This window comes from Anastrepha obliqua, chromosome 1 (genome assembly GCF_027943255.1).
Source record: "Anastrepha obliqua isolate idAnaObli1 chromosome 1, idAnaObli1_1.0, whole genome shotgun sequence".
In the NCBI taxonomy this organism is placed as follows: domain Eukaryota; kingdom Metazoa; phylum Arthropoda; class Insecta; order Diptera; family Tephritidae; genus Anastrepha; species Anastrepha obliqua.
The window spans coordinates 32,965,016-32,977,491 of record NC_072892.1 but is presented as its reverse complement, the minus strand read 5'-3'; the positions used below and the strand labels follow the sequence as shown (position 1 = coordinate 32,977,491).

At 36.9% G+C, this 12,476-nt stretch overlaps 1 protein-coding gene across 1 annotated transcript; it reads left to right on the top strand.

Annotated features, from left to right (window-relative positions):
* Nucleotides 1–4,195: 4,195 nt before the first annotated feature.
* Nucleotides 4,196–11,260, top strand: LOC129248753 (uncharacterized). The gene is made up of 5 exons (XM_054888373.1): nucleotides 4,196–4,581; nucleotides 4,735–4,942; nucleotides 6,956–7,142; nucleotides 10,030–10,146; nucleotides 10,221–11,260. Exons 1-5 carry the CDS (start codon nucleotides 4,441–4,443, stop codon nucleotides 11,188–11,190), a joined length of 1,623 nt encoding a protein of 540 aa, XP_054744348.1. The 5' UTR covers nucleotides 4,196–4,440; the 3' UTR covers nucleotides 11,191–11,260.
* The last annotated feature ends 1,216 nt before the right edge of the window (nucleotides 11,261–12,476 follow it).

Below are 12,476 nucleotides of genomic sequence, written 5' to 3'. Positions count from 1 at the left end.
GTTCAGGTCCAATTTTTCGGGAGGGTCAACTTCCGCACCATTTTTAAAATATTAAAATTAAAAATTTTGTTTTTTTCATTTTTGAATGTAAAAGAAGTTAAATCAAAAGCCTAAAGAATTTAAATACCGTTTTACAATTTTTTATTGTAAAAAAATAATTCCTGAAAATACCCTAAGTTCTCAAGCTCTAGACCGCCGTGGCCGAATGGGTTGGTGCGTGACTACCATTCGGAATTCAGGTTCTCTCTCTCGGTTCGAATCTCGGTGAAGGACCAAAAATTAAGAAAAATATTTTTCTAATAGCGGTCGCCCCTCGGCAGGCAATGGCAAACCTCCGAGTTTATTTATGTCATGAAAAAGCTCCTCATAATAAAATATCTGCCGTTCGGAATCGGCTTGAAACTGTAGTTCCCTCCATTTGTGGAGCAACATCAAGACGCACACCACAAATAGGAGGAGGTGCTCGGCCAAACACCCAAAAAGGGTGTACGCGCCAATTATATACATATATATAGCGTGGGCCATGTAAAATTTGCTTTTTGAATCGGCTATAAAAAACAAACTAATCAATATTTTTTCAAACTTTTTTTTTATTTTGAAGATTGAACATTGTCAAATATGAATGAAAAATAATATCGTTCAAATGTTACTGCCACGACTGGCTTTACAGTAGGCCATTCGATGCACCCAATTTTTAAGCACATTTTCGATTATTTGGGCTCCAATTTCATGAATGGCAACTTCGATTTCGTGTTTTAAAGCATCAGTGGTCTCTGGATGGTTCGCATAGCATTTGTCCTTAACGGTTCCCCACAAAAAATAGTCCAACGGGCTTAAATCGCAGCTCCGAGGCGGCCAATCGATATCGGAATTTCGGCTGATTATTCGTTTTTTTAAAAAACGGTAGCCAAAAGTTCGAGTGTAACTTTGGCAGTGTGACAAGTTGCACCGTCCTGTTGAAACCAAATGTCGTCCATGTCATCCTCTTCAATTTTTGGAAACAAAAACTCGTTGAGCATGTCACGGTAACGCTCGCCATTTACTGTAACCGCGGCTTTCTGAGCCCCAAATCCGACAATTTTGCTTATTGACGTAGCCACTGATGTGAAAATCAGAAAAGAAGAAGAAGACTCACCACTTTCGAAATAGGTTTTCCATATTTCCCAATTTTTTTCAAGCGTATAGCGTCCCATTTCGTAAATGTCAAACCTTTAAGTAAATTATGAACACATTTGAGATGTCATTTGTGTTACCATTCTCAAAAAAATAGGTGGTTCAAAAAGCAAACGCTATATGGCCCACCCGTATTTATATAGACCACCGGGACCCCTTAAGGCAGTAGTCTGCTTTACAGGCTTCAAAAAATCGATTTTTTTGTTTTGTTTTAAATCTCTTCCAAAACTATCCAAGAATATGTCTTTAAAATTCCAGAGGCCAATTCGACATATTTTCGAAGCTAGAGCAGTTTTGGTGGCCGAGCGTCGAGCAGGTGCAAATGCTCAGGCAGAACTTTAAAGCGCGTTTTCTCGAGTTTTCATTTTCACAAGTGTTAGAAAACGGTGCCGACGATAGCAAAAAGAATATATGTCCGATCGAAAAAAACCAAAGTGATCTAGCTTCAGTATTAAATTATCTTCTATTTGAACTAAAAAAGTTGGACAAAAGTATTATTTAAACTACTTGTTTTGCAACTTAAAGTCAATTTTTTTTTTTAAAAAAGTGAATTTTTTTTTCAAACTTCGAAAAAATTTGGAATTTTATAACTTCTTCGGTATTTTTTTAGTTCATAAAGAAAAGAAACTTATAAAAATTAAAAAAAAATTTGGTTCGACTGTTTCAGATGCATCGCACGACCTCCATCACCGGCACCGATTTACAAGTGCAGACTCCAGGCGCTCCAGAAAAATACTTACAACTTTAAAAAATTTCAATATTTTTTAAAAATAAATATTGTTTTTTAAAGTTTAAATATAGTACACTATCGTCTTAAAATTCCGTTTACCGCAAATATTTCCTTCCCTTTCAAAAAAAATTGCTAAAAAAACGCTTTTTTCGGCTTCTAAAGCAGACTACTGCCTTAAGCATAACCAGATAGACTTCTTACATATATTCATATCAGATTTTAAGCAAAGACTTCATTCCTGATCGTAATATAGCAACGATAATGTAAGAATACCTACGTCATGCTATAAAATAAATAAAAAGTATATTTTCGGTTGTTAAATTTTTTTATTTACTTTAAATATGAAAACTTTTTGTTCAAATTAGAAAATCCATGATTTACTCTCCGTAATAAAATGTTAATGCATACAGAATCCTTAACCTATGCAGAGCCCACGTACATTAGTGAGAATACACTGCACTCAATTCTCTCCAGAAGTTCTCCACTGTGGCGCTTGGATCAGTAAAATTGTCTTCGCCGGGCGCTTTCCTTTTTAACAATTCACGCTATTCGTTGTCCATGAGTCCCCTGAATACTTGAACGTCTTCTGCATCTACTCGTCCTTTTTATGTTCTCTGATTTGTTTTTTTATGTTGTTTGTTGTACATTTTTCACCCTCTAATTTCTTTTTCGACTCTACAACGCCCAAAAATTTAAATTTCTTGTAGTCCAGGTTACCACCAAAAAATATATCTTAGCAGAGACAAACACCAAAAGTAATTATTCCTGTTCAGTTTCTGGGTCATCCTGTGCGCAAATAGAAGGCAATGAATGCTATTGTGAATGTATGCTGTACTGTACGAGGCAATTTTAAATGCATTGATTTTCCGTCGTACTGTACCATGCAATGCTACCAGAGAATGTTAATGGAACATTCTCTGGTGCGGATAATGTTGTTTATTTAAACACAGAATGTTAATGTTCCATTAACATTCCTTGATTTAAATGTACGCGTATGTATTTGTTTTCAAATTGGTATTTAATTATTATGAAATAAAAATAAAAATAAGAAAAAATCAAAGCATAAATAAATAAGAGTTTCCATATTTAAATAAACAAGGACAATTGTGGATATACGCAATTACTAAATAGTTTGGATAGTTGGGTCAGTGGAATTTTAAGGAGTGAGACGCCGCAAATAAAGCGATTAAGGATTTTTCGCAAGGAAGTCGATGTAAAAGTCATTGGAAAGTTAAAAAGGATTATTACCGAGGGTTTATGACAAAAATCCGATTAACCTCCGATTCTTCGAACCTCCAGAATTAAACTACAAAACAAAGAAATAAATATAAAAAATTAGATAAATTGTCAAAGCAAAAATAAAAGATGTATGATAAAAAATAAAAAAATACTTGAGGGCATAAGAAAAAATGTCGTGCATTCGTTGCATGGAAAAAATTATCAAAAATCTGCGCGACTTTTGAGGCATTTCAGAGTTATAGTTTCTTATACTAAAGTCTTTTTTTTCCTTGTTCACTCCACTCGGAAGCATAGGGTCTCGACAAGACTCAGTTTCGTTAATCTATTATTGCTTTCTGACAGGGTAGGTAATTAGCTTGCCTGCTAAAATTTAATAGGTTATAAAACTGCGTATTTGAAATTTTTCTAAAAATTCTTATTAAAAATGTTGATGAAAATTTGGCGATTTTTTATAAATTTTGTACTAAAATTCAAACTTTCATTGATGTTACATTTGAAAAAAAAGAGGTTGTGTGTAAAGTCGGCTTACTGACGATAGTTTAGCGTGACAACGTCATAAGAAAATACTGATGGAATGGTTGCATTTTTCAAATCAAAATTTTAATTTTATTTGTTTGATAGATATTTTGTATGGATATAGAGAAGGAGGTACAAAACAAAAACAGAAAAGTAGTCAAAACTGGTCTAAGTGTCGCCCTACTAATTAGCTGCATGCCACGTGTGTTATTATTGTACCATGAAAAAGTACCATAAGTCCCTTTCCGGTGTATTACTTTAAATAAAATTGTATTTTCGTGAAGTAATAAAAAAATTTTGGTAACATTTTTTTGGCTTCAAATTGATGCAACTCATTTATAAATTTTTTGAAAATTGAAAATAAATTTTTTATTACTACTAACATTTTTCTGCTTGCTTTTAGTCTATAAATTTTTTTTCATTTTTGTTTTTTGTTTTGTAAGCCAATATTCTTATCAGTAAAAGAATTTGAGTGATAGCGACGTGCTCTGAGATGCATAATGGGCAAGTATACACACACACACACACACAAGAACACGACGAGAGAAGGGTTAACTCATATATGGTACACCGCAATCAGCCGCCTTCTTATCAATATTTCATTTACTATCCATAAAGCTGAGCGAAAAATTCCTTTTTGGCCATCCAGTCGAAAAAGCTGATTATCAGTCGCCAGCAAAGTTGGCAAGTGAACGCTTGTCTACGCCGGGTAATACTCAGCTGCTACCACTAACGCAATAACAAAGACATCTGATTGACTAAGCAACAACAAAAAACACAGCATGGATAATCTCAACACAGAGTTCGATAAATATACCAAAATATGGAGCGGTCCAAAGTCTGCGAAATTCTTCGATCCGGATTGTTCGATTGGCAAAGTGATTTTCGCATTTATGCGCAATAATCCCGGAAATATATGCCAGGTAAGGGAAGCAAGCAAAGCAAATCAAGTGCATAATGCATACTAGCCACACTACATACATACATACACATACATACATACAAAAGTTATAGTAGATTGAGCTTTCAAAATGTGCATTGGCATTAATTTTTTATCGTCTGTTATTTGTACTTAGCTGTCAGATACCGAAGGCACCGCTCTCACAAATGGCGAGGCGATTAGTTTTGGCATTCGCTTGGCTCAGCACTTCAAGGCGATGGGCCTCAAGCAAGACGATGTGATCGGCATAGCTGGCGGCAATACAACTTATCTGCTGCCAGTGGTTTTGGGTTGCCTATTGAATTGTACACCCTTTCACGCAATAAGCCCGCACCACGACGAGTGTGAGTGGGCACAATCAAGCCTCTTCCGCATTCCGATTCGTTTGTTTGGTTTTTTGTATCGGTTTCTTTTTTTTTAATTTCGTCTGATATCGAAACACTTTTTGCGAAATCAAAATATTTGATGCGAATTAGAGTCCACATTCTACATATTTATAATTAATTTGAAATCCACGCTTTTCGGAATCGTAAGGCGGAACAGGCTTAGATGTATTATATTTAAGTGCATATGCAAGGTGGCGCAAAATTAATCACCCTATCGGAAGATTAATATTTTTGACACTTTTTTAGTAAAAACGCTATTACAAAATAAAAGTGGATGATTAATTCTGCGCCACCCTCTACATACACTGCGTTGAGTATCAAAGGGACGCATTGACAAATTTCACCAATTTATTTGTTTTTTATTTAATTTTAATAATTTTTTTATGAAAATATAGTTACGATCAACCAAAAATTCGAATTCAAACTTGGCGAAAATTAGAAAAAAAATTGGACATTTTTTAATAAGAATTTTTAGAAAAATTTAAAATTTTTTAATCAGAATTTTAGGAAAAATTTCAAAATCAGAATTTAGAAAAATTTCGAGGACGCAGTTTTATATAAAAATCCAAAAAATTTTAATAAGAACTTTTAGAAAAATTTTAATTATGAGCCAAATTAACAAATATTCATCATAATTTCAAACTGTTTTAATAGAATTTTTGGAAAAATTTTGAGTATGGAGTTTTATATAAAAATCCAAATATTAATATATATTAAAAAAAAATTTCAATAAGAACTTCTAGATAAATTTCGAGTATGCAGCAAGTTCAACAAATTTTCATAATAATTTCAAACTTTTTTAACAGAATTTTGAGTATGCAATTTTATACAAAATACAACAATTTTCATATTTTTAATAAGCAGTTTTACAAAAATTTTAATCATGCAGTTTTATAGTTAATTTAATTCAATCGAAAACTAAGGCAACAATGGCAATCTACACTTTCAGCAGACATTAAAAGAAAGGCTGTATATTGCAACAAAATAAATTAAAGATATATTAAAAGTGGACAAGGCGGAAAAAATTGAAAAACATATCGCATCACTGGGAGCTACTAGAGCTACAAACTATACACTATGGGAGGCCTGCAAAAAAATCGTCAACGCAGTTATGCACCAACCCCCTCTAAGAAAGAGGACAAATTCTTGGGCGAAAACACCAAAAGAAAAAGGAAAAATACTCGCTGATCATTTAAAAGAAAACATTTACAAATCAACATAATAACCAAGGCGTTGACAATTCTGAATTTCACAAATCATATTGCCCGTTTAATGAACCATACAAATACTGACACGCGACAACTCGCATCAGCAAAAAGCGCAAACTCCAGGCGGCTCATACGACCAACCCCAACTCAGCTGATAAATAGAATAATTTAAAGCTACACCTGTAAACTCACACAAAAACTTAACCAAAATGTAGAAGCTGTAGAAAGAATTACTTAGAGTCATACGACAGGTGTAATTAATTAAGGAGGCAAAAAAAAACAAAATTTTAATTTCAGTACAAAAAAGTGCAAGTTTTAAGTCTCTCAAATGTTGCATTGATTTTTGACAATTTTTTTTTTTTTGACTGGTGGTTTTCCATATAAGGAAAACACGACATTTTTTCACATATGGAGAAAATGCGCAATACCGTCAGGAAAAAAAATTATCAAAAATCAATGCGATTGTCGAGCCAGTTGGAACTTGCACTTATTTGGACTAAAATTTAATGGGCTATAAAACTGCGTACTTGAAATTTTCTAATAATTCCTATTAAAAGCGTGAAATTTGTATGAAAACTGATTAATTTTTGTAGGATAACGAATTATATTTTCATAAACAATTGATTAAAACTAAATAAAAAACAAATAAATGGTAAAACCCATCAATAAGTCCTAGCGCTATATTTATTTGACGCACTGTATATAAATAATTAAGCATTTATTTCATAACATTTTTTTTTAATTCCGATATTTATCTCTTCAGCGACCATCAAACATCTATTCTACATTACGCGCCCGCGTCTGATCTTCTGTGATGGTGGCATCTATGATCGCTTGAGCACAATCAGCAGAATACTGAAGGCCAATGTCTATACGCTGAAGGAGCATCGTAAGGATTTGCCGAGAATTGAAGATTTGCTCGAACCCACAAAGGGCGAACAGTTTTATGTGTGAGTGTAAATTAAATTATATTTCAAGAACTCTGAAAACTTAATGCTGCAAATCTGTTAACGAGGTGACTAAGCACTACAGCGTCCGCAGCATAGCTAGACAGGTCCAGAAATATATTCAGGAAAATTTTACATAAATAAGAAAATTGTGCAGATGGGCTAGCAAAAAGCTAAATATTTTCGGATAATGACTATTTTGGAACACCAATCGCTTTGCTTCAGTATATACAAGGTGGCGCAAAAGTTGACTGTAATTTTTCTTATAAATCAAATATTTTGATTCTGTTTTTGGACCATTTTTACTTGGTTTCTTTGCTTTAAAACAACAAAATGATATACGCCAAGAGACCCTCACCAGAATTGACGCCCGCTTTATGGCATTTTCTAAAACTCTTTCCATTTCCAGTGATAGGTTTTGGCATTCTTGATGTACATTCTCTTTGAGGTCCTCAAGAGTTGGACTCTTGTCGTCATAGACTTGTGACTTCAAAAAACCTTATAAAAAGACTTCTAAAACGTTTAAATTGGGCGACCCAGCCAGGGAATGAAAATCGTCAAAACAAGGAATTAATTGACCCGCAAATGCGGCCTTCAGAATTTCGAGTGTGGCTCATGCAGCATGCGCCGTTATTTTATATTGTTGTCTAGTCCCAATTGATCCAATTATGAAAAGAGAACGTTGCTGAAGTTGGGTCTCGGTATCCACAGTAGTCGTTTCAACTTTGGGCTGTCGTGGACCTCGCATGGACTTTCGGTGCCCCAAAAGCGATAATTTAACTTTTTAACGTATCTACAGCGATGGAAATAGGCCTCGCCGCTAATAATGATTTCCGATGAAAAGTTCTATATCTCGTAGTTAAGATTCAGGACAGCTTAAGCGATGGTTTCACACATTTGGAGGAGTTAACAGTTGATGCACTGTCTACTTTTGTCATGGAAACATTTTCAAGACTTTTATCAAAATTGTCTGTAAATACCGCCGATTGATGCCCAATTGCGTGGAATGTCGTCTCACTCGGTTGAGACAGAAGTTGAAGACATCATTGAGCAGCTTCTCTCTTCGCTGACTACGCTCTGGATTCTATAAAGGCAGCCAAGAAAATCTTGGAAACTATTTCATTGAAAACTTGAGTTACCTTGTCGCGAACAACTAACAATTTTCGGAACTGATTTATACAAAGATGTTGATAATTATTGGAATAGGAGGAGGAGCTTGGTTAAACTCCTAAAAATAGTGTAAGCGCGAATTATTTATTTATTTATTTATTTATTTATTTATTTATTTATTTATTTAGAAGATCCCAGCCCTTTGAAAAGAGGTCTACCTAACTTGCGTCTGGATAGAGCAGGATAGTGGCGCAAAATCGTCTCTTCCTCTTTCTCATCTAGACAGCTTCTGCAAAAGTCATGTGTCTGTACCCCCATCCTCTGGGCATGTCTACCTATTATGCGGTACCCCGTTAAAAAAGAAATCAATGTGATAAGACTAATCTTATTTGAGCTTAGCAGAGATTCTGTGGCTTTAGCGTTGAGAGTCGATCACAATTGTCGGACAATTTTGCAGATGGGTTCCTTACGCCCCCTTACGTTCGTTTGTTGTTACAATTTTCTCAACAATAAATAGCTTACATGTCTGTAAGGTTATGCCTGTGTCATTTTATGTATATTCATCAGTCAATTTGATGACTAGACTCGCTACTTCATCGCCCTTGCAGTTCCGCTCAACGTCGCAATGGTCAAGAGCCCCAATTACTTTTGAGTGGGATGACTCAGTTATCTCATTAAGAGATGTGTGACATTGCACGTCTCCCTTAGAGATTTTAGACTACTTTGTGAGGGATTTTGCCGGGCTATAAGCGAAATTGTAGATGTCATCTCGAGGTATCGCACCAGTGTCACAGCTTTTATTATTGTCATCAGTTCGGTTTGAAAAACACTACAATAGTCGGGGAGCCGAAAACTGAAGGAGATCACAGTATCGTAATATACAGCTCCGCCCATCCTTCTCTCGAACTTTGAGCCATCTGTGTACATATGGATGTACTTGCCTTGTCTTATATCGTCCCGCTCCCATTCTTCCCTTGAGAGTAGGAGGATTGTGATGGCAATTGTAGACAGAAGTGCATTGTCCATCATGCCGGAAAGCTCCGAAATACCGGTTAAGGTCGCTATTCGTGGTCTAGGAAGATATCCGCATTGACTTAAATGTTAGAAGTTCTTAAGTTTTAGTTCTTATTGAAGTTAAGAAGTTCTTATTGACAACGGAATAAGTGGGTCTGGCTATCTCTGGTAAGATGCTGGGATTGTAAAAAAGCAAATACTTTTTAAAGTTCTGTCACTCATAAATACTGGTGCTCGTTTTGATTAAGAAACATCAAACAACGACGTTTGTTTAAGTTAACTTACATAAATCCAATGCTTCGTTGTGATATTTTTCACAGTTCCCTAAAAGCCATTAATATTGTCGAGTACGTCCTTTATTAAATATTTGGCCGAGCATCTTTCCGCCAAGATGTACGAGGTTTTCTTACAAATGGAGAGACCTCCGGCTTTATGCCGCCTCCGAACGGCAGATGGCTTCCTCTTTCTGAAAAGCTTTTTTAAATTCATTTAGAGGTTTGCTTTTGCTAGCCGTGTCGTGCTTTGCTGATAGAACAAACTTGTTCTCTGATTTGATATTTCATGTCCGTAGTGGGTTTCGCGACCGAGCCAACCATATAATAGCCACACAAAAGTCCATTCATCTACATTAATCGGCATTAAAGATTCTCAATTTCTCGGTGCAAAATTAAAGTAGGAATGCTTCACAGCTCTGTCGAGATCTTTAAATGTCTTATTCAAATAAATAAATGTTGCTAAAAAAATAAAAACAATCTCTTTTTCATAGCCCAGAAACTCTAAATATCGGCGGAGATCAGACTGTAGCCGTATTATGCTCATCAGGCACCACTGGTCTACCAAAAGGCGTCTGCATTTCGAACTCATCCTGCCTTTTCGATTATGGGTAAGTTTTTACTACAACCATTTACGTTTTCGATATTTTATTTAAATACTCACCGATCACTTTTTGCTCAACAGTTTTGTCTCCAGCAAGGACGTGCTGCTCTCGTTTAGCACTATCGATTGGTCTACGGGTTTATTCAACATGCTCTTCAGTTGTGGTCACGGTGCCACGCGCATTATAGTCGATAAACCTTACACACCGGAATATCTGCTGCAGCTTATCGACAAGTATAAGGTTACCATTCTAACGCTGGCGCCACGCCACATTGCCACACTCATCAAGTCGCCACTTTTATCCAAGGAGAAATTGGCCAGTGTGCGTTTCCTCAGCATTGGTGGGGGAAATTGTTATGTGCCGACATTGCTAAAGATGCAGGAATACCTAACCAACGGTTACATATCCTATGGTTATGCGCTCACCGAATGCGGTGGTGTTTCAGCCAACTTGGGCATCACGAAACCAAGTTCAGTCGGCAAACTGGTGCCCGGTGTGAGGGTGAAAATACTTGATGATGCTGGACGCAGTTTGGGCCATAATGAAACCGGTGAGATTCTCGTGCATAATAACAAAGTTTGGAATGGTTATTATGGCAATCCGAATGAGACAAAACGCATGCAGGACTATCAGGGTTGGTTCCATACTGGCGATTTGGGCTTCTTTGACAATGAGAACTATTTGTATGTGTTGGATCGAAAGAGGGATATACTGAAATTCCACGGTATGCAATATTGTCCACATGAGATTGAGCAGGTGGTTGCGGAGTTGCCAGATGTTGTGGAGGTGTGTGTTTTTGGTCTATGGAATGAGGTGGATGGTGATGCTGCTGCTGCGGCAGTAGTCAAGATACCAGGTAGCAAACTGTTGGAACAGGATATTGTGGAGTATGTGGCCAAGCGTTTGGTGGTGATGCATAAGCAACTGCATTGTGGTGTCTTCTTTCTGGATGAACTGCCAAAAACTGGTAGTGGCAAAATACTGCGGAACCAGGCACGCGACTTGGCGTTGGGAAAGAAGTGGGAAGTGCACAAAAATGGGCACGCGTGAAGGCATAGTAGTATTTGTTTAAATACATATAAGCGATTTTATAAGTGGATATTGTAAATATAAAGAGTGTTCGGGTAGTCTTATATATAATCTTTGTATTTCTTTTGCCAAAATGTCAACCGGGATTAGTCCTGCAATGACGGAGGAAGCGTCATCAGAAATTGTACGGAAAGCGTAGATAGTCCGCAAAGAGCTTAGCCGATAGATGGATATTAGAATAGTCTTTTTTCTATGGCTAGCGCCACCTTTGTTGTTCGATTTCGTGCTCAGCTAATTCCAGGTTGATAGACTTCAACCAAGCCTTAATCCTATTGACAGATTCGCTGACGATGCTTTCAATAGCTTGGATGTGTTTTGCTACCTTTATCACCACGATATCATCAGCGAATACAATGACTTTGACTCTAGGAGGGCTACCCAATCTTAAGGCACCGTCATATATTAGGTTATATACCAGGTATATACCTATGAAATGAGACTTTCATCTATTGATCCATAGAAGTCGCTAGGAGTATTTCTAAACTTGGGAGTGACCCAAAAAAGCATTTCCAAACGTTTGAAAGTCATGGGCATGATTTTAAAGATCGGAAGATGGGTGTCGCATGAACTGACCGAAAGGCAGCAAGAGAACCGAAAAGCCACTTGTGATATGCTCACTCCCGGTTCAAAAGAAAGTCTTTTTTGCATCGAGTCGTTACGGCTGATGAAAAATGGGTGTATTTCTCCAATCCCAATCGTAAACGATCGTATGGTCGGGTGACAAGCCAAAAACAACGGCCAAACCAAATCGCTTCGGTCGCAAGGCAATGCTGTGTGTTTTCTGGGATCAGCGTGGTACGATTTGGTACGAGCTATTAAAACCAGGTGAAGCAGTTGACGGTGCACGCTACCAACGACAATTGGCCGATTTGAACAGCGCTATACACCGAAAACGCCCAGAATATGCCGATCGGCGTCACAAAGTAATTTTTCTTGATGACAATGCACCGCCACATCGAAAAAGAGCGACCCGGAAATTGGCGGAGACGTACGATTGAGAACCGCTGGTGCATGCGGCTTACTCACCAGACTTGGCGCCTTCCGATTATAATTTGTTTGCATCGATGGACCACACACTTTCCGAGCAGCGCGTCAATTCTCACGAAGAAGCCAAAAAATTGCTGGATGACTGGTTTGTTGGCAAAGACGGCCAATTTTTTGGCGTGGCATCCACAAATTGCCTGAGAGATGGGAAAAATGTGTCGCTAGCGAATGCTGTTATTTTCAAGATTAAATTTGTAACCTTT

Bases quoted from the DNA above. Each gene is read 5' to 3' on its own strand.
- LOC129248753 (XM_054888373.1), top strand. From the start codon at position 4,441: ATGGATAATCTCAACACAGAGTTCGATAAATATACCAAAATATGGAGC. The intron at 4,582-4,734 runs GTAAGGGAAGCA...ATTTGTACTTAG, and splicing joins ATCCCGGAAATATATGCCAG to CTGTCAGATACCGAAGGCAC. The intron at 4,943-6,955 runs GTGAGTGGGCAC...TTATCTCTTCAG, and splicing joins AAGCCCGCACCACGACGAGT to CGACCATCAAACATCTATTC.